The sequence below is a fragment of the Pan troglodytes genome, chromosome 2, assembly GCF_028858775.2.
Source record: "Pan troglodytes isolate AG18354 chromosome 2, NHGRI_mPanTro3-v2.0_pri, whole genome shotgun sequence".
Lineage (NCBI taxonomy): Eukaryota > Metazoa > Chordata > Mammalia > Primates > Hominidae > Pan > Pan troglodytes.
Genome location: NC_086015.1, coordinates 101,774,575 through 101,791,523, shown reverse-complemented (window position 1 = coordinate 101,791,523; position 16,949 = coordinate 101,774,575). Strand labels below are relative to the sequence as shown.

Genomic DNA, 16,949 nt, shown 5'->3' with positions numbered 1-16,949 from the left:
TAATAACGTGGAATATAAATGGCATAAATGCTGCATTTAAAAGATACAGAATGGTAGAATGGATAAGAATTCACCAACCAAATATCTGCTGCCTTCAAGAGATTCACCTAACACATAAGGACTCACATAAACTTAAGGTAAAGGAGTGGAAAAATATATTCCATGCAAAAGGACGTGAAAACCAAGCAGGAATAGGTATTCTTATATCAGACAAAATAGACTTTAAAGCCACAACAGTTAAAAAAGACAAGGAGGGACATTATATAATGATAAAAGGACTAGTCCAACAGGAAAATATCACAATCCAGATGTTTATGCACCTAATACTGGAGCTCCAAAATTTATAAAACAATTACTACTATTACCTAAGAAATGAGATAGATGACAACATAATAATAGTGGGGGACTTCAATACTCTACTGGCAGCACTGGACAGGTCATCAAGGCAGAGAGTCGACAAAGAAAAAATGGACTTAAATATACCCTAGAACAAATGGACTTCACAGATATTTACAAGCATTCCACTCAACAACTGCAGAATATACATTCTATTCATTGGCACATGAAATATTCTCCAAGATAGACCATATGATAGGCCACAACACAAGTCTCAATAAATTTAAGAAAATTGAGATTATATCAAGTACTCTCTCAGACCACAGTGGAATAAAATAGGAAATCAACTCCAAAAGGTACCCTCAAAACCATGCAAGTACATGGAAGGTAAATAACCTGCTACTGAATGATTATTGGGTTAACAATGAAATGAAGATGGAAATTAAAAAATTATTTGAACTGAACAATAATAGTGACACAACCTATCAAAACTTCTGAGATTCAGCAAAAGCATCCTAAGAGGACTGATCATAGCATTAAATACCTACATCAAAAAGTCTGAAAGAGCACACATAGACAATTTAAGGTCACACGTCAAGGAACTAGAGAAACAAGAACAAACAAAGCCCAAACCCAGAAGAAGAAAGGAAATAACCAAGATGAGAGCAGAAATAAATGAAATTGAAACAATAACAAAAGATACAAAAGATAAATGAAACAAAAAGCTGGTTCTTTGAAAAGACAAATGAAATTGATTGACTGTTAGTGAGATTAACCAAGAAGAGAGATCTAAATAAGCTAATTAGAAATTAAATGGGAGATATTACAACCAATACCACAGAAATACAAAACATCATTCAAGGGTACTATGAACATCTTCACACGCACAAACTAGAAAACCTAGAGGTGATAGATAAATTCCTGGAAATATATAACCCTCTTAGATAAAACCAGGAGGACATAGAAACTCCAAAGAGACCAATGAGAATCAGTGTTATTAAAATGGTAATTAAAAAATTGCCAATAACAAAAAGTCCAGGACCAGATGAATTCACAGCTGAATTTCATCAGACATTCAAAGAAGAATTGCCTCCAATCTTATTGGAACTGTTCCAAAAGATAAAGAAAGAAGGAATCCTCCCTAAATCATTCTATGGAGCCACTGTCATCCTAATACCCAAACCAGGAAAGGACATAACAAAAAAAAAAGAAAAAGAAAATTACAGACCAATATCCGCGATAAACATAGATGCAAAAATCCTCAACAAAATACTAGCTAACCAAATCCAACAGCATATCAAAAAGATAATCCACCACAATCAAGTGGGTTTTATACCAGTGATGCAGAAATTTTTTGACATATGCAAGTCAATTAATGATGCATCACATAGACAAAATTAAAAACATAAATTCATGATCATCTCAATAGGTGCAGAAAAAGCATTTGACAAAATCCAGCATCCTTTTATTATTAAAACCCTCAGCAAAAACGGCATAGAAGAGACATGCCTTAAGGTAATAAAAGCCATCTATAACAAACCCAGAGCCAACATTATACTGAATGAGGAAAAGTTGAAAGCATTCCCCTGAGAGCTGGAACAAGACAAGGTTGCCCACTTTCACCACTTCTATTCAACATAGTACTAGAAGTTCTAGCCAGAGAAATAAGATAAGATAAATAAATAACGGACATCCAAATCAGTAAAGAGGAAGTCAAACTGCTGCTGTTCACTGATGATGTGATCATATGCCTAGAAAACCCTAAAGACTCCTCCAAAAAGTACCTAGATCTGAAAAATGAATTCAGTAATATTTCAGGATACAGAATTAAGGTACACAAATCAGTAGCACTGCTATACACTGACAGCGACGAAGATGAAACTCAAATCAAGAACTCAACCTCTTTTATAATAGCAGAAAGAAAAACAAAACAAAACAAACAAACAAACACTTAGGAATATACTTAACAAGGAGGTGAAAGACCTCTACAAAACTGCTAAACACTGCTGAAAGAAATCATAGATGACACAAATAAATGGAAACACATCCTGTCTTCATGGATGGATAGAATCAATATTGTGAAAATGACCATACTGCCAAAAGCAGTCTACAAATTCAATGCAATTCCTGTCAAAATACCACCATCATTCTTCACAAAATTAGAAAAAAAAATGCTAAAATTCATATGGAGCCAAGAAAGAGCTGGCATAACCAAAGCAAGACTAAGCAAAAGGAACAAACTTGGAGGCATCACATTACCTGACTTCAAGGCTATAGTCACCAAAACAGAATGGTACTGGTATGAAAATAAACACATAGACCAATGGAACAAAATGGAGAACCCAGAAATAACGCCAAATACTTACAGCCAACTGATCTTCGACAAAACAAAGAAAAACATAAAGTGGGGAAAGACACCCTATTCAACAAATGGTGTTGGGTTAATTGGCAAGCCACATGTAGAAGATTGAAACTGGATCCTCATCTCTTGCCTTATACGAAAATCAAGTCAAGATGCATCAAAGACTTAAATCTAAGATCTGAAACTCTAAAAATTCGATTCTAGAAGATAGCATCAGAAAAATCCTTCTAGATATTGGTTTAGGCAAAGACTTCGTGACCAAGAACCCAAAGCAAATGCAACAAAAATACAGATAAATAGATGGGACTTAATTAAACTAAAAATCTTCCGCACAGCAAAAGAAATAATCAGTAGCCTAAACAGACAACCCACAGAGTGGGAGAAAATTTTAACAACTTTGCATCCAACAAAGGACTAATATCCAAAATCTACAAAGAACTCAAACGAATCAGCAAGAAAAAACAAATAATACCATTAAAGTGGGCTAAGGAATAGATAATTCTCAAAAGAAGATATGAAAATGGCCAACAAACATATGAAAAAATGCTTGACATCACTAATTATCAGGCAAATGCAAATTAAAACCACACTGGGATACCACCTTACTCCTGCAAGACTGCCCATAATTTAAAAATAAAAAAAATTAGATGTTGGCATGGATGTGGTGAAAAGGGAACACTTATGCACTGCTGGTGGGATTGTAAACTAGTACAACCACTATGGAAAGCAGTATGGAGATTCCTTAATGAACTAAAAGTAGATCTACCATTTGATCTAGCAATCCCCCTACTGTGTATCCACCCAGAGGAAAAGAAGTCATTATATAAAAAAGACACTTGCACACACATTTATAGCGGCACAATTCACAATTGCAAAAATATGGAAACAGCCCAAATGTCCATCAATCAATGAATAAAGAAAATGTATACCATTGAATACTACTGAGCCATAAAAAGGAAACAAATAATGGCACTCACAGCAACCTAAATGGAGTTGAAGACCATTATTCTAAGTGAAGTAACTCAGGAATGGAAAACCAAGCATTGTATGTTCTCACTTATAAGTGGGAGCTAAGCTATGAGGACGCAAAGGCATACGTATGATACAATGGACTTAAGGGGCTCAGGTGGAAGGGTGGGAGGGGAGTGAAGGATAAAAGACTACAAATTGGGTACAGTGTACACTGCTCCAGTGATGGGTGCATCAACATCTCAGAAATCACCACTAAAGAACTTATCAATGTAACCAAATACCTCCTGTTCCCCCAATACCTATTGAAATAAAAATAAAATAGAAATACCTACAAATTAACCCAAGTGTTAATATTTGTATACACAATGAGGTAAAATTATGATATTAACTGATGAGTCAACAAGGAGATTCACATTATCATGTCATTCAATATGTCAGTTCCTGAAGTGACAATGCTGTCTAGGCAAGTAAGAATTGTCAGAACACAAATATTCCTAAGGGAACCAACCACTTCTAGAATTACTTTCCCCTTAACCATTTCTCCATGCTTCACTCTAGTGTCTATCTTCAGCCATTGTTCCAATATCTCACCCACTAATTTTCTGATACAGTAAACATGCTTGAACTTTAGTGTGAAATGATCTTGAGAAAGATGTGATCGATTTCATGAAGTGGATGAAAATTGTGTTGGATTGCCACTTGAATAAAATGTAAAGCCCTATTGACAAGTAGGTCCTTGCAGACATAAAACAATTAAAATGTGAAAAAAGAACAAATGAGAAAATTATAAACAAATTCAAAAGAGAAAAATTTGTACAATAAAGAAATGATGCCCCTGTAGTGTCACTGTTTTTTTTAAAAAAATCAATCTATTATTATTATTGTTATTACTATTATTCCTTGAAGTAAAAAGTTAAATAAAGGTTGTTTTGAATTTTCATACTTTAATTTTCTGAAAAATAATACCAAGGAAAATCCTTTATATTTGATTCACTCTTTTTAAAATTTTTAAAAAATTATGTACACATTTGTGATTATAAGTAAACTTTGATTAAGGATGAGATAAAATATTTACAATTTTTAATTTTATTTTTCAAAATATTGTTTTAAACATGTCTGTTTTCCTCTGCATACCATAAAATGAGTCGAGATTTTAAAAATATTCATTTTATCAGATATTTTTCTCCCATAACCAGTAATTCTCAGATAAAGCCTTCCTGTAATTCTGTCTTACCCAATAACTATGCCTGCCGTTTCAGACAGTAACCAGGGCAGTTCACATTTATTGATATAAGAAAAGGAGGCCAGAGCCATACAACAGTGTTATCCCTCACTTTTTTTTTTATTTCTGAGCATACCTTTGATATTCCAGACAGAGAGAATAGATTAAGACAGAGTCTCATTTTTGAGTCCAATTTTACTCCATAAAAGTACATTCGGGAAACATTTGTAATGATGTGAAAACTAAGTATCATCCTAGAATTAAGGATTCAGTCAGTTGGGAAAAAAAGCAACATCAAGAAGGGAAGAGTTCGTGTTGCCTGGAAAAGGTTCTGTGGTTTCAATTCCCAGGGGGTGTCCTGGCATGGGAGTGGGGTGACAATTGCTCAGGGAGGTTTGGTGACCTATGTGCAAAAGGGACCTTCAAAAGGGACCCATGTAAGCTTTCAAAATCCTACATTGTACTGGTATTGTGTAGCATCGGAAGTGCAAAAATGATGCATTTCAACATTTCCTGGACCCACTGGGAAGAGGTCAAGAGAATTTACTCAGAAATTAGCAAATGAAGAGTAAGAGAGAGAGAGCCAGCCAACCCAAAGCCTTGTGGGTTGGATAAATAGACATTTTAGCTGAAAATCAATGCAGCCTGAGGAGTAGACATGGACGTAGATACCTGAAGTGATGGTGGCATGAAGAAATAACCAACGGGTCAAATAGGCTCAAACATCTCACAGAATCATAGCTTGGACAGAGCTCATATATAATCTGGCACCTGTGCTCAGTGCCATGATACCAGGCAAGGACCTATACATTTATATGTGATGAAGGAAGGATGTAGGTAGTGTTGGGTAAATCCTAAATTGATGGAATTTAATTTGAAACAAACAAGATCTTCACATGTCCAAGTATAATTGGAATGAACTAAGTTAGATTTTCTTGGAGGTTACAAAGAAAAACTAGGTGGTTATATTTTTGCATTGATGAGTTAGGGAATTGGAAATTCATCTGCTCTCCTATTACTTTTTCTGTACAGACTCAGCATATTGATTTTTCCTGTGATGCCAGCCTCTGGTGGCTGGCTAACCTGGAGCACTTGACAATTGCTTTCTGGGAATTTAGACAGGTCCTCAGAGCAAGAGGTGGAAGGGATATTTTTTTCTATTATGTGACATAGGTCCTTCTTAATCCAGAAGTTAGTAATAAAAATTGTGGCAATATTCTATTCTTCAAGAAGATGGAAAAACTGGCATTTTTTGTAACTGATATGGCCCAACACCCAGAACAATGCCTACCTATAGCAGGATTTCAATAAATATATGTTGAGTGAATAATTGGAAAGTAATTTTTAAAATGATATCACATTAAGATCATTACTCTACCCACAATCCCAACTTCAGGTTTTGCAATAGTGAAAAGAAAAAAAAATTAGATAAACTCTACCTACAGTTTAACAACACTACGTTTTACATTTCTATATATAATATAGCCAGGGTAGTGGTCTCTATTGTTGAAACCTTTCCTCACCTCTCAAGTAGGAGCACAGAGACATTGCACCTAAGTCACTAACAAAGAAGCTCTTCAAATCCTACATGAGGTTTAAACTGCTTTTCTGGAAGTTTATGTTATGGTATATTTATGCAGGTAGATATGGGAGTAGATAAAACTCTCTTAATGTAGCTTGACTTGAAAATTGACATTCTGTGTTTAATATTTAACTCAGTAATAATTTAAATTTGGAAATCTGATATTCACTATTATTTGACACCTTCGTTTTCCTAATACTTCCTTTCTAACTACAGTAATGTCCCCATAATGCTATTAAAATTGATTTCTCAAAATTTGCTTGTCACAATTTTGTTGCTCATGGATGTAAGTGATTTTACTGGTTGACCATCATATGATCTTAAACTCTTTCAGTTTAACCATAATGCTCATGCTCTAAGCTATTAAAATAGCTTATCTGGTTATCAATGCTTAATGGAATGGTCCTTTGAACTTGTAACTTCCAGTTTTGCTGTGTTCTTTTGGATGCTTATCATCCCTGATGCCAACACAGACCAAGAGCTTGACAACATACTACATTGTTACTTGAATGAGTTCAAAATTAGAATTTCATTTTTGTTATTTTGAATTCAGATTTACCACAGTTTACTCTTTTTTGTATATTCTACCCTTACCTCTTGCCACTTAATTTGAATGTATTCTTATATATTAAAATTTTACTTATAATTTATGCATTTCCCCTGTGTAATTTCACATGGAAGTTTTTGCTGCATTTAAATCATTAAGCTATAGTAGATGTCACTTGTTTCCATCTTTCTTGAGATTATTTCTTCATCAGAATTTTTCTTAAGACACTTATTACTTCCCTATTTCTCAGGCTATAAATGAAAGGATTTAGTAAGGGAACTACGATTGTAAATAAAATTGCAGCTGGTATATCTTTATCCCCTTCTTCAAGCAAATTTGGTCTAACGTACATGAAGAAAAGAGATCCATAGAATAATGAAACTGACAAAAAGTGGGATGCACAGGTAGAAAAAGCTTTGGCCCTTCCCTCTTTGGATTTCATTTTGAAAATAGTAAGAAGAATATAGAGATAAGATATTAAGACACTACCTATGGTAAAGACTTGAACTGAACCTGAGAAGATGAATAGAACCAGTTCATTGATACAAGGATCAACACAAGAGAGTCTATACAAGGGAAGAATATCACAGTAAAAGTGGTTGATGTGATTCGATCCACAGAAAACTAACCTAAATACAAGCCCTACATGAATCATGGAATGCAGGTTTCCAGCTATGAAGGCCCCTGTGGTCATCTGAATGCAGAGTTTCTTGGACATCATGATGTGGTACTGTAGTGGGTTGCAGATGGCCACATAGCGGTCATAGGCCATTGCTGCCAGAAGAAAGCAGTCTGCAGTTTCCACAGTGCAAAGAAAATAAAACTGTACTGCACATTCATAGAGGGAAATCCTTTTGTTCTCAGAAAAGAAGTTCTCTAACATTTTGGGGGTAATAGCACAGGCACAGCAAGAATCCACAAGAGCCAGATTTCCCAGAAAGATGTACATTGGTGTGTGAAGCCGACGGTGTGTAAATATCAGTGCCACCAAACTAATATTCCCCACTACGGTGATCAGATAGATGGCAAAGAACACCACAAACAGCAGAGTCTTCAGCTCAGGGTGATCTGTAAATCCCATGAGGATAAACTCATTTTTCATGGTATGATTTTCTTCAGTCATTCCTGACTTGTCTGAAAAAAAATTGTGGAGAAAGAAGGCACTAATTTATAATATGCCACAGTTATTGAGGTCTCTTTGGCTTAAAGGAAGGACAGCATCTTCCACAATGTTTCCTCGTGTTGCCTGGACTTTGGTGCATGCCCCATTCATGGGGAGAATGAATTTCCATAAAGGAATTACCTCTTTGGCTAGTGATGAAACATATTTTCAGCACCTTTTAAAATCATTTTTAAACCATTTTAATAGTACCTAATAGTAGTTTTTCAGTCTCTCTGTCCTTCCACCCTCCACTGTCAAGTAGGCCCCACTGTCTGTCGTTCCATTCTTTCTGTACATGTGTACTCAGTGTTTAGCTCTCACTTATAAGTGAGAACATGCAATACCTGGTTTTCTGTTCCTCCATTAGTTTGCTTAGGATAATGGCCTCCAGCTCTGTCCATGTTGCTACAAAGGACATGATCTCGTTCTTTCTTATGGCTGCATAGTATTCCATGCTGTGTATGTACCACATTTTCTTTATCCACTCAATTGTTGATGGGCATTTAGGTTGATTCCATGTCTCTGCTATTGTGAATATTTCCAGCACATTTTGAGGAAGAAAGACATCAGATTATCCTCACAAAGATGGGTTTTGAGGTCTTGACAGAAAGATCCAGAGAACAACACTTCTCTATATGGGTTAAGTAAAGCTGATTCATAATTTAAATGTCAGCAATTAGTATCAACATTCCCCAAAATTTCAATGAATATATATGTACTGATTAACAACGTTGTTTAAAAGAGTATTTTTATATGCCAATGTTAATAGCAGCATTATTCATAATAGTCAAAAGGTGGAAACAACCCAAATGTCCAAGGATGATGAATAAATAAATGGTGGTATATACATATAATGGAACATTATTCAACCCTAAAAAGGGAAGAAATTCTGACATGTTACAACATGGATCAACCTTGGAGACATAATGCTAATTGAAGTAAGCCAGTCAAAAAAGGACAAAGATTCTATTATTCCATTTACAGGTACCTAGAGTAGTCAAATTTATAAAGACAGAATATAGAGTGGTGGTTGTCAGTGGGAGGTGGGAACAGGGAGCTATTTCTTAATGGTTACAGAGTTTCAGTTTGGGAAGATAAATAAAGTTCTGGATGAGTAGTGGTGATGGCTGTATTAATACAACATTGCAAATGTACTTAATTCTATTGAACTACACACTTAAATATGGCTAAGGTGATAAATTTTATGTATTTTCTATCACAATAAAAAATTTAAATGCCTATTTTCAGTTGTATATCCTTATTAATTAACTATCTCCAATACTGCTGGAGTGTACACTTAAACATAACATGCTTTGGAAGCAGGCTATTTTTAAGGTATTTGTACCCCTCTGGGGTGGGGAGGAAAAGGGATGTGGACGGAAGTGGGGAGGAGACAGAGAGATTAGGGGAAATGAGAAAAAATGCCTATACTAGCAACCATCCAGGTTATTTATAATACAATTTATGCATACAATTAAGAATTATTCATGTGTGCATGAAATTTAAATGCTATCAAAAATTCAAGAAAAAGGTTAAAAATTGACAAATTTATTTATATATGTCAAAAATCATGAATAAAAATTAAGCATCAAACAAACACTGGGAGACTGGAATAAATAGGATATTGTTTCTCTAGTTGTATTTTAGGAAGGAATCAGTACAAATAATCACTAGAAAATAGGTCAATGGCGGAACAGAAAAATCTGAAGGAAATATAATTTTTTACAAATTAAAAATTTTTAACTTCATTACTAATCAGAGAAACATAATTTAAAATAGCTATGAGGCTATATTTATTTTGCCTATTAAAATGGCAAGATGTTTTTAAAAAGAAATGATAATATATAGTGTTATCTAAAATTGGTGCAATTACTGGAAAATAATTTGTAATAAATTAAAGAAACTCTTAAACATTGACATCCTTTGGCCAATAATAATGAATTGACCAGAAAGAAATAATTAGACTCTTCTACAAAGATTGACATAAAATGATGTCCATTGTAATTTCATTCATAATCATAAAAAATTCAAAACATCTAAAAGTGATGGTATAACCATTTAGTAAGTTATGATAAAATAAATGTGAATCATTCACACGATGGCATATCGTACAATCATTAAAAATGCTGTTTACCTTGAAGATTATTGTAATGATAAAATAGATAGAAATACATTATGTAAAAAACAAAATAGAAAGTTTTATAAACAAAATAATTGCAATTTCCAAATAAATGCTTACATATGAAGGTTAAAAAAAGTAGCATGACAATACATCAAAATATTACTAGTTTTTTCTATGCAATAAAAATTAGAGGTCAATTATTTTTCTGCTTTATATTTTCCTCCATTTCAAATTGTCTGCAATGGCTATTGCTTCAATAATCAGGATAGAAATTTTTTATTAAGTAAATAAAATGGCATGCTCTTAGGTCTGCAGTGTTTTATAACTTGATTAAGTGCACAATAATCATGGGAATTTAACTAATGTTTTCTGCACTTCACAATTCTACTGTGAATAATGTTACAATGGATTCATTGAGCAAATGCCTACTCCACTTTTATGATAATGGCATCACCAGTTATAAATAATAGTAATTTGCTGGCAATCCTGCATCTCAAACTATTCAGGCATACGTCCACATCATGTGGTAATGCAATCTTAAGGTCACCTCCTCTATGGAAGCAATATCTCTTTGGTGTCAACTTTTACTCTTTCAAATGTCATGTGTTTTCACTGTATTCCTAGATTCTAGGGTGTTCACATTTATTAAAATTTTGGGATATTTTTAAAACTTTCATTATCTACTCATTATATGTACTTATAGACAAAGAGTTCTTACCTATTGGGGAGCATTTTGTTTCAATCTACCTTATTTATCTTTGTTACTTTGGGAATCATGTATTAATTGAGCTGATAGTCATTGGATGCCTGCTTTATGCTACCTACTTGCTTTGAAAGGTTGACTGACCTTCCTAGATATTTCTAGATAGACAGTTTTCTGGATATTCATTGACCACAACTATACTCCGAAGTTTGGGAACAGAGGAAAACCATTTTGGAAAGATATAAGAAGATCTCTCCTTTTTGGTTTCTGGAGGTATTACTAACTTTCAAATCTCAGATTACTTGAAGGTGGTGTGTATATATATATTTTTTAAAGTTTATTTTTTGAAACAGGGTCTTACTGTGTTGCCCAGGCTGGAGTGCAGAGGTACAATCTTGGCTCACTGCAACCTCCACCTCCCAGGTTCAAGGGATTCTCCTGCCTCTGCCTACCAAGTATGAAATTATAGGCATGCGCCACCTGCTTGGCTATTTATTTTTTGTATTTTTAGTAGAGGAGGGGTTTCACCATGTTGGCTAGGCTGGTCTCAAACTCCTGACCTCAAGTGATCCTCCTGCCTCAGCCTCCCAAAGTGCTGAGATTACAGGCGTGAGCCACTGCACCCGGCTGATGTACCTTTAAGATCAATATTTTTAAAATAACGTTTGAAACTTATGTAATTTGAATAACTTTTTCATTAACTGCCTTGCCCTTGCCAGCTTGAAGTTATATAATATAAAATTTCCTTCAGTTCACCCAGTTGTCCATTGGTCAGATAGAAATAAATTTTACATTGATATTTTATTTCTCTAAGAATCAAAAAGAAACTAGAACATTCCCCAAAATTATATTGGGATTTGAAAGACTGGTTTGAAATTATAGTCCTTACTTATATAATTTGTTTAATACATAGGAATGCCCAACACAAAAATTTTAAACACTATTTCATTGTAGAGGTTAATAATTCATTTCATCAAGTTTATAAGTAATAGGACAAACTACATTATTCAAATAAGTTTCAAAGTCTTCATTAATGTATTCTGTTTTTACTATAAAAGTGTGCTTTTATCTCTTGGTATAAATTTAGGCTTCTGTTGAATTCAGAAGTGATACAAATGAATGATAGTCATTTGTCTAAAGCTTACACAATAGACTTTAGATTTAAAAATAATTTAACGAGCTTAAAACATTGAAAAATTAGAGTTTTAAGAAAAAAACCTTAAATAACTTAGAGAAATAAATGTTTCATGTGATTAATATTTCTAGCAAAAATAAGTTTTAAATTCTTTCTCACCTGAATTTTCCCTGGTAAGAGTTTTAAAGGGGCCAGTAGGTTGCCTGATAACAGTTTTTAAAGTAGATCCCACAATTAAGCTCTATCTTCTTGATCATTTAGGAGAATAGTTTTACAAAGAGGTTGATGCCAATATTTATGTCACCGGTAGAGAATGGTTCAGATGTTCGAAATAATTCTAAAGGGATTTAGTTGGCATTGACTTCAGAGCACAGCCTGAGAGACCTAATCCTTTGAACATCAGAGACCTACTAAATTGTAAGAGCACAGTCTGAGAGACGTAATCCTCTGAACATCACAGACCTTACTCCTTTGAGACCTAAAGAGTAAGGCAAATTCCAATTTCTAAACAAATTTTAAGAGCCATGTTTTGGGCACACATTTACCTATGTAACAAACCTGCACGTCCTACACATGTTTCCTGGAACTTAAAATAAGATTTAAAGAAAACAGAAATGTTTTAATTTTTATTCATTTGAGTTTATACTATTTATCCTTACCACCAATCTGAACATAAGATCCTTAGTGGGAAGAAAAAATTCCCACTGCAGTGGTCAGCCAAGGCTTCATGGAGAAAGTGGGAACTGAGCTAGGATTGAGGGCCTCAGAGAGGCGATTGCTTGCTGTGATAAGAAGATGAAAGTGGCACGTTTCCCACCTCTTTTTAATGGCAATATTTAATTTGTAGAATCTTCCTTTGACATTTTATTCATAATGTTGCTAACTTTATACCTTAGTTACTAAAATAAACTTTAGAAAATGTCTTCCAAATCCAGAAGCAGCTGCATGAAAGCCTTCTTTCTTCATAATACCATCTCTCTTTCAGGACTCTCCTATCATTTTGATGTGTTTTTTTGTTTGTATGCTTGTTTCTTTTTTTTTTTTTTTTTTTTGATGGAGTTTCACTCTTGTTGCCCAGCCTAGAGTGCAATGGCGTGATCTTGGCTCACTCCAACATCTGCCTCCCAGGTTCAAGCGACTCTCCTGCCTCAGCTTCCCGAGTAGCTGGGATTACAGGCATGCACCACAATGTCTGGCTAATTTTGTATTTTTAGTAGAGATGGGGGTTTCTCCATGTTGATCAGGCTGGTCTTGAACTCCTGACCTCAGGTGATCTGCCCTCCTTGGCCTCCCAAAGTGCTGGGATTACAGGCATGAGCCACCATGCCCAGCCCACTTATGGTGCTATGACACCTACTGTTTAATTGATTGCCCACCAATTTCAAGTGTCCATTTGTTTAGGAGAGCTCATCAGGATTTATTGGGGGAAAGCCTCCACCAAAGGAACAATGGAAGAATGATGAATACTGCTCCTACCCAGGAAACTATGTAGGGTCAGTCGAAAGATTCATAGGAGTCAGTGAAAAGAATCATGTAACTCATTTCTTGTTACTCTGATTTTCCTACAAATTTATGAAAATTTTTATGCTTTCTTTGAAATTATGTAAAGTCCTCATATTCAGAACTACAAATCAGCTTCCACTTATTGTATCATTTATTCATGCATTCATGTAGTAAATACTATACAGTGCCTACTTGTTACTGTCATAATTATAGATTCTGTTCTCATGGAACTTACATTCTAATCGAGGGGAGCAGGCAAGCATATATAAATAAATACATGAAGAAGAAAAAAGCAGAAATTACTAAGTGCTATGCTGGAGGTAAGATAGGGTGGATGTGATAAAGAATGCCTAGGAGTTACTTTAGATACAATGATTAGAAAACATGTATAGGAAAAGGTGAGCAGTCAAGCTGAGACATGAGTAGGAAGAAGTCAGCCATGGCAGATGGACACGGTAGGTTATGGAGGAGAGGCAGTGAAAATTCCTCAAGGCAGAAATCACCTATGCCTATTTGAGGAACCCATAAAACACAGACCACAGTTGTTGGTGATGGGATTGGAGACTTGATCTTTTTGGGTTTGTAACATAGATTATGAAATTTGTATTTTATTTTTAGAACAAATGAGAAGACTTGGGAGAGTATATTGGGAGAGTATATTAGTTTCCTATTGCTGCCCTAACAAATTATCACAAACTCAGTAGTTTAAAACAACAAAAATTTATTACTTCACAGTTCTGGGGATTAGAAGTCTGAAATATGTCTCACTGAACTAAAACCAAGATGTTAGCAGGGCTGAGCTCTGTTTTGGAAGCTCTGGTGAGAAATTTACATTTTTATCTTTTCCTAGATTCTAGAGTCGCTTTTATTCCTTGGCTCATGGGCCCCCTTCCATCTTCAAACCCTGAAATGATTGGTTAAATTTTTTTCACCTTTTCCAGCCAAAGTGAATGGCTTAAGTAAAAAAAAAAAAAAAAAAAAAAAAAAAAAAAAAAAAAATTCTCACACTGTATCACTTTGATTTAAACTCTTCTGCTTCTGTCTTCAACATATAAAGTATTATTTTGGACCCATCTGGATAATTTTTTTATTTTAAAGTTAGCTGATTAGCCACTTAATTCCACCTACAACACATTGCAGTTTCCCGGGATTAGAATGAGGTTATCTTTGGGTGGCCATTATTCTGCCTGCCAAATGAGAGATTTTTAAAGCAGAGAAATGGCACACTCTTATTACATTTTAAAAAGGAACATTGTGTCAATTTTTAAGAAAGTGGGTCAAGAAGCATTTATTGAGTTGAAGGAGATTGGAAGAGGAATAATCTCTTTGGGGAAGTGGGGAAGTAAAAATATGAGTTCTACTTTATCCATATTGTGTTTGAGATACCTATCAGTTACCTGAGTGGGGATGTCAAATAGGCAATTGAATATAAAAGATAAGGCTGCAGATTGGAGGTTATCAGCACATATAAAGTGCTAGAACTGAATGAGATCATCTAGGTGCAGTAAGAAGGTAGAAAAGAGAAGGGTGACTGGCCAAGAGCCCTCTGGGTCTCTATGGTTTAGACTAGACCACAATGTCTAGCAATGGCCTGGTGGGAGGAAAATTCAGTGGTATAGAAGTTACATGAAGTACCCTAAAGCAGATGAAGCCAGAATGCAAAGTTACAGAGCTTGACATTTCTTTGGTTGGTCTTGAATAAATTTGTCAAGGTTCTGACTCCATTAAATCTGAGTTTCAGGAGAACAACTTTGTGTTTGACTCATTGCTTTATTCTTCATGCTACATTTTGCATGTTAATATGACATACATGAGAAATCAATCAACAAATATTATATTGAGTGCCTTCTATGTACCACAAAAGATTAAAACTATGAAATAAAAGTAGCTTTAAACTGAGATCGTTATAAAACAACAACAAGAACTCAAACTGAATGTAATGAATATTGGTTTTCTTTTCTGATCATGTTCGCCCAAAAGCTCTTTAAGCTGATAACCTCAGTAAAGTCTCAGGATACAAAATCAATGTGCTAAAATCACTAACACTTCTATACACCAACAGTCAAGCCAAGAACCAAATCCCATTCACAACTGCCACAAAAAGAATAACATATCTAGGAATACATTTAACCAGGAAGGTGAAAGAGCTCCACAAAGAGAACTACAAAACACTGCTCAAAGAAATCAAAGATGATACAAACAAACAAAAAAAATCCATTTTCATGGATAGGAAGAATTAATATTGTTAAAATGGCCATACTGTCCAAAGCAATTTATAGATTCAATGCTATTCCCATTAAACTGCCATTGATATTCTTCACAGAACTAGAAAAAAACCATTTTAAAATTCACATGGAACCAAAAAAGAGCCTAATTAGACAAGGCAATCCTAAGCAAAAATAACAAAGCTGGAGGCATCATGCTATCTGACTTCAAATTATACTATAGGACTACAGTGACCAAAACAGCATGGTACTGGTACGAAAACAGACATAGAGACCAATGGAACAGAATAAAGAACCCAGAAATAAGGCCACACCTACAACTATCTGATCTTGAACAAAACTGACCAAAACAAGGAATGGGGAAAGGACTCCTTGTTCAATATATGGTGCTGGGAAAACTGGTTAGCCATATGCAGAAGATTGAAGCTGGACACCTTCCTTAAACCATATACAAAAATCAACTCAAGGTGGATTAAAGACTTAAATGTAAAACCCAAAACTATAAAAATCCTGAAAGACAATCTGGGCAATACCATTCTGGACATAGGAACAGGCAAAGATTTCATGACAAAGGTGCTAAAAGCAAAAGCAAAAATTGACAAATGGGATCTAATTAAACTAAAGGGCTTCTGCATAGCAAAAGTAACCATCAATAGAGTGAACAGAAAACCTACAGAATGGGAGAAAATATTTGCAAACTATGCATCTGACAAAGGTCTAATATCCAACTTCTATAAGGAACTTAAACAAATTTATGAGAGAAAAACAAACCCATTAAAAAGTGGGCAAAGGACATGAGCAGACACTTTTCAAGAGAAGATATACATGAGGTCAACAAGCATATGAAAATAAGCTAAACATCACTGATCATCAGAGAAATGCAAATCAAAACCACAATGACATACCATCTCACACCAGTCAGAATGGTTGTTATTAAAAAGTCAAAAAACAAGGATGCTGGAGAGGTTGTGGAGAAAAAGGAACACTTTTACATTGTTCGTGGGAGTGTAAATTAGTTCAACCATTGTGGAAGACAGTGTGAAAATTCCTCAAAGACCAAGAGACAGAAACACCATTT

The 16,949-nt window shown here is 34.7% G+C and overlaps 1 protein-coding gene across 1 annotated transcript; it reads right to left on the bottom strand.

The window, feature by feature from the left end:
• Positions 1-4,787: 4,787 nt before the first annotated feature.
• On the bottom strand, positions 4,788-8,155 carry LOC470870 (olfactory receptor 5K1). Its single transcript, XM_054682612.1, has one exon. The coding sequence runs from the start codon at positions 8,142-8,144 to the stop codon at positions 7,218-7,220; it is 927 nt and encodes a 308-aa protein (XP_054538587.1). The 5' UTR covers positions 8,145-8,155; the 3' UTR covers positions 4,788-7,217.
• Between the last annotated feature and the right edge of the window lie 8,794 nt (positions 8,156-16,949).

What these genes read in the sequence shown, in the direction of transcription:
- LOC470870 (XM_054682612.1), bottom strand. Translation starts at nt 8,144, where the DNA reads ATGACTGAAGAAAATCATACCATGAAAAATGAGTTTATCCTCATGGGA.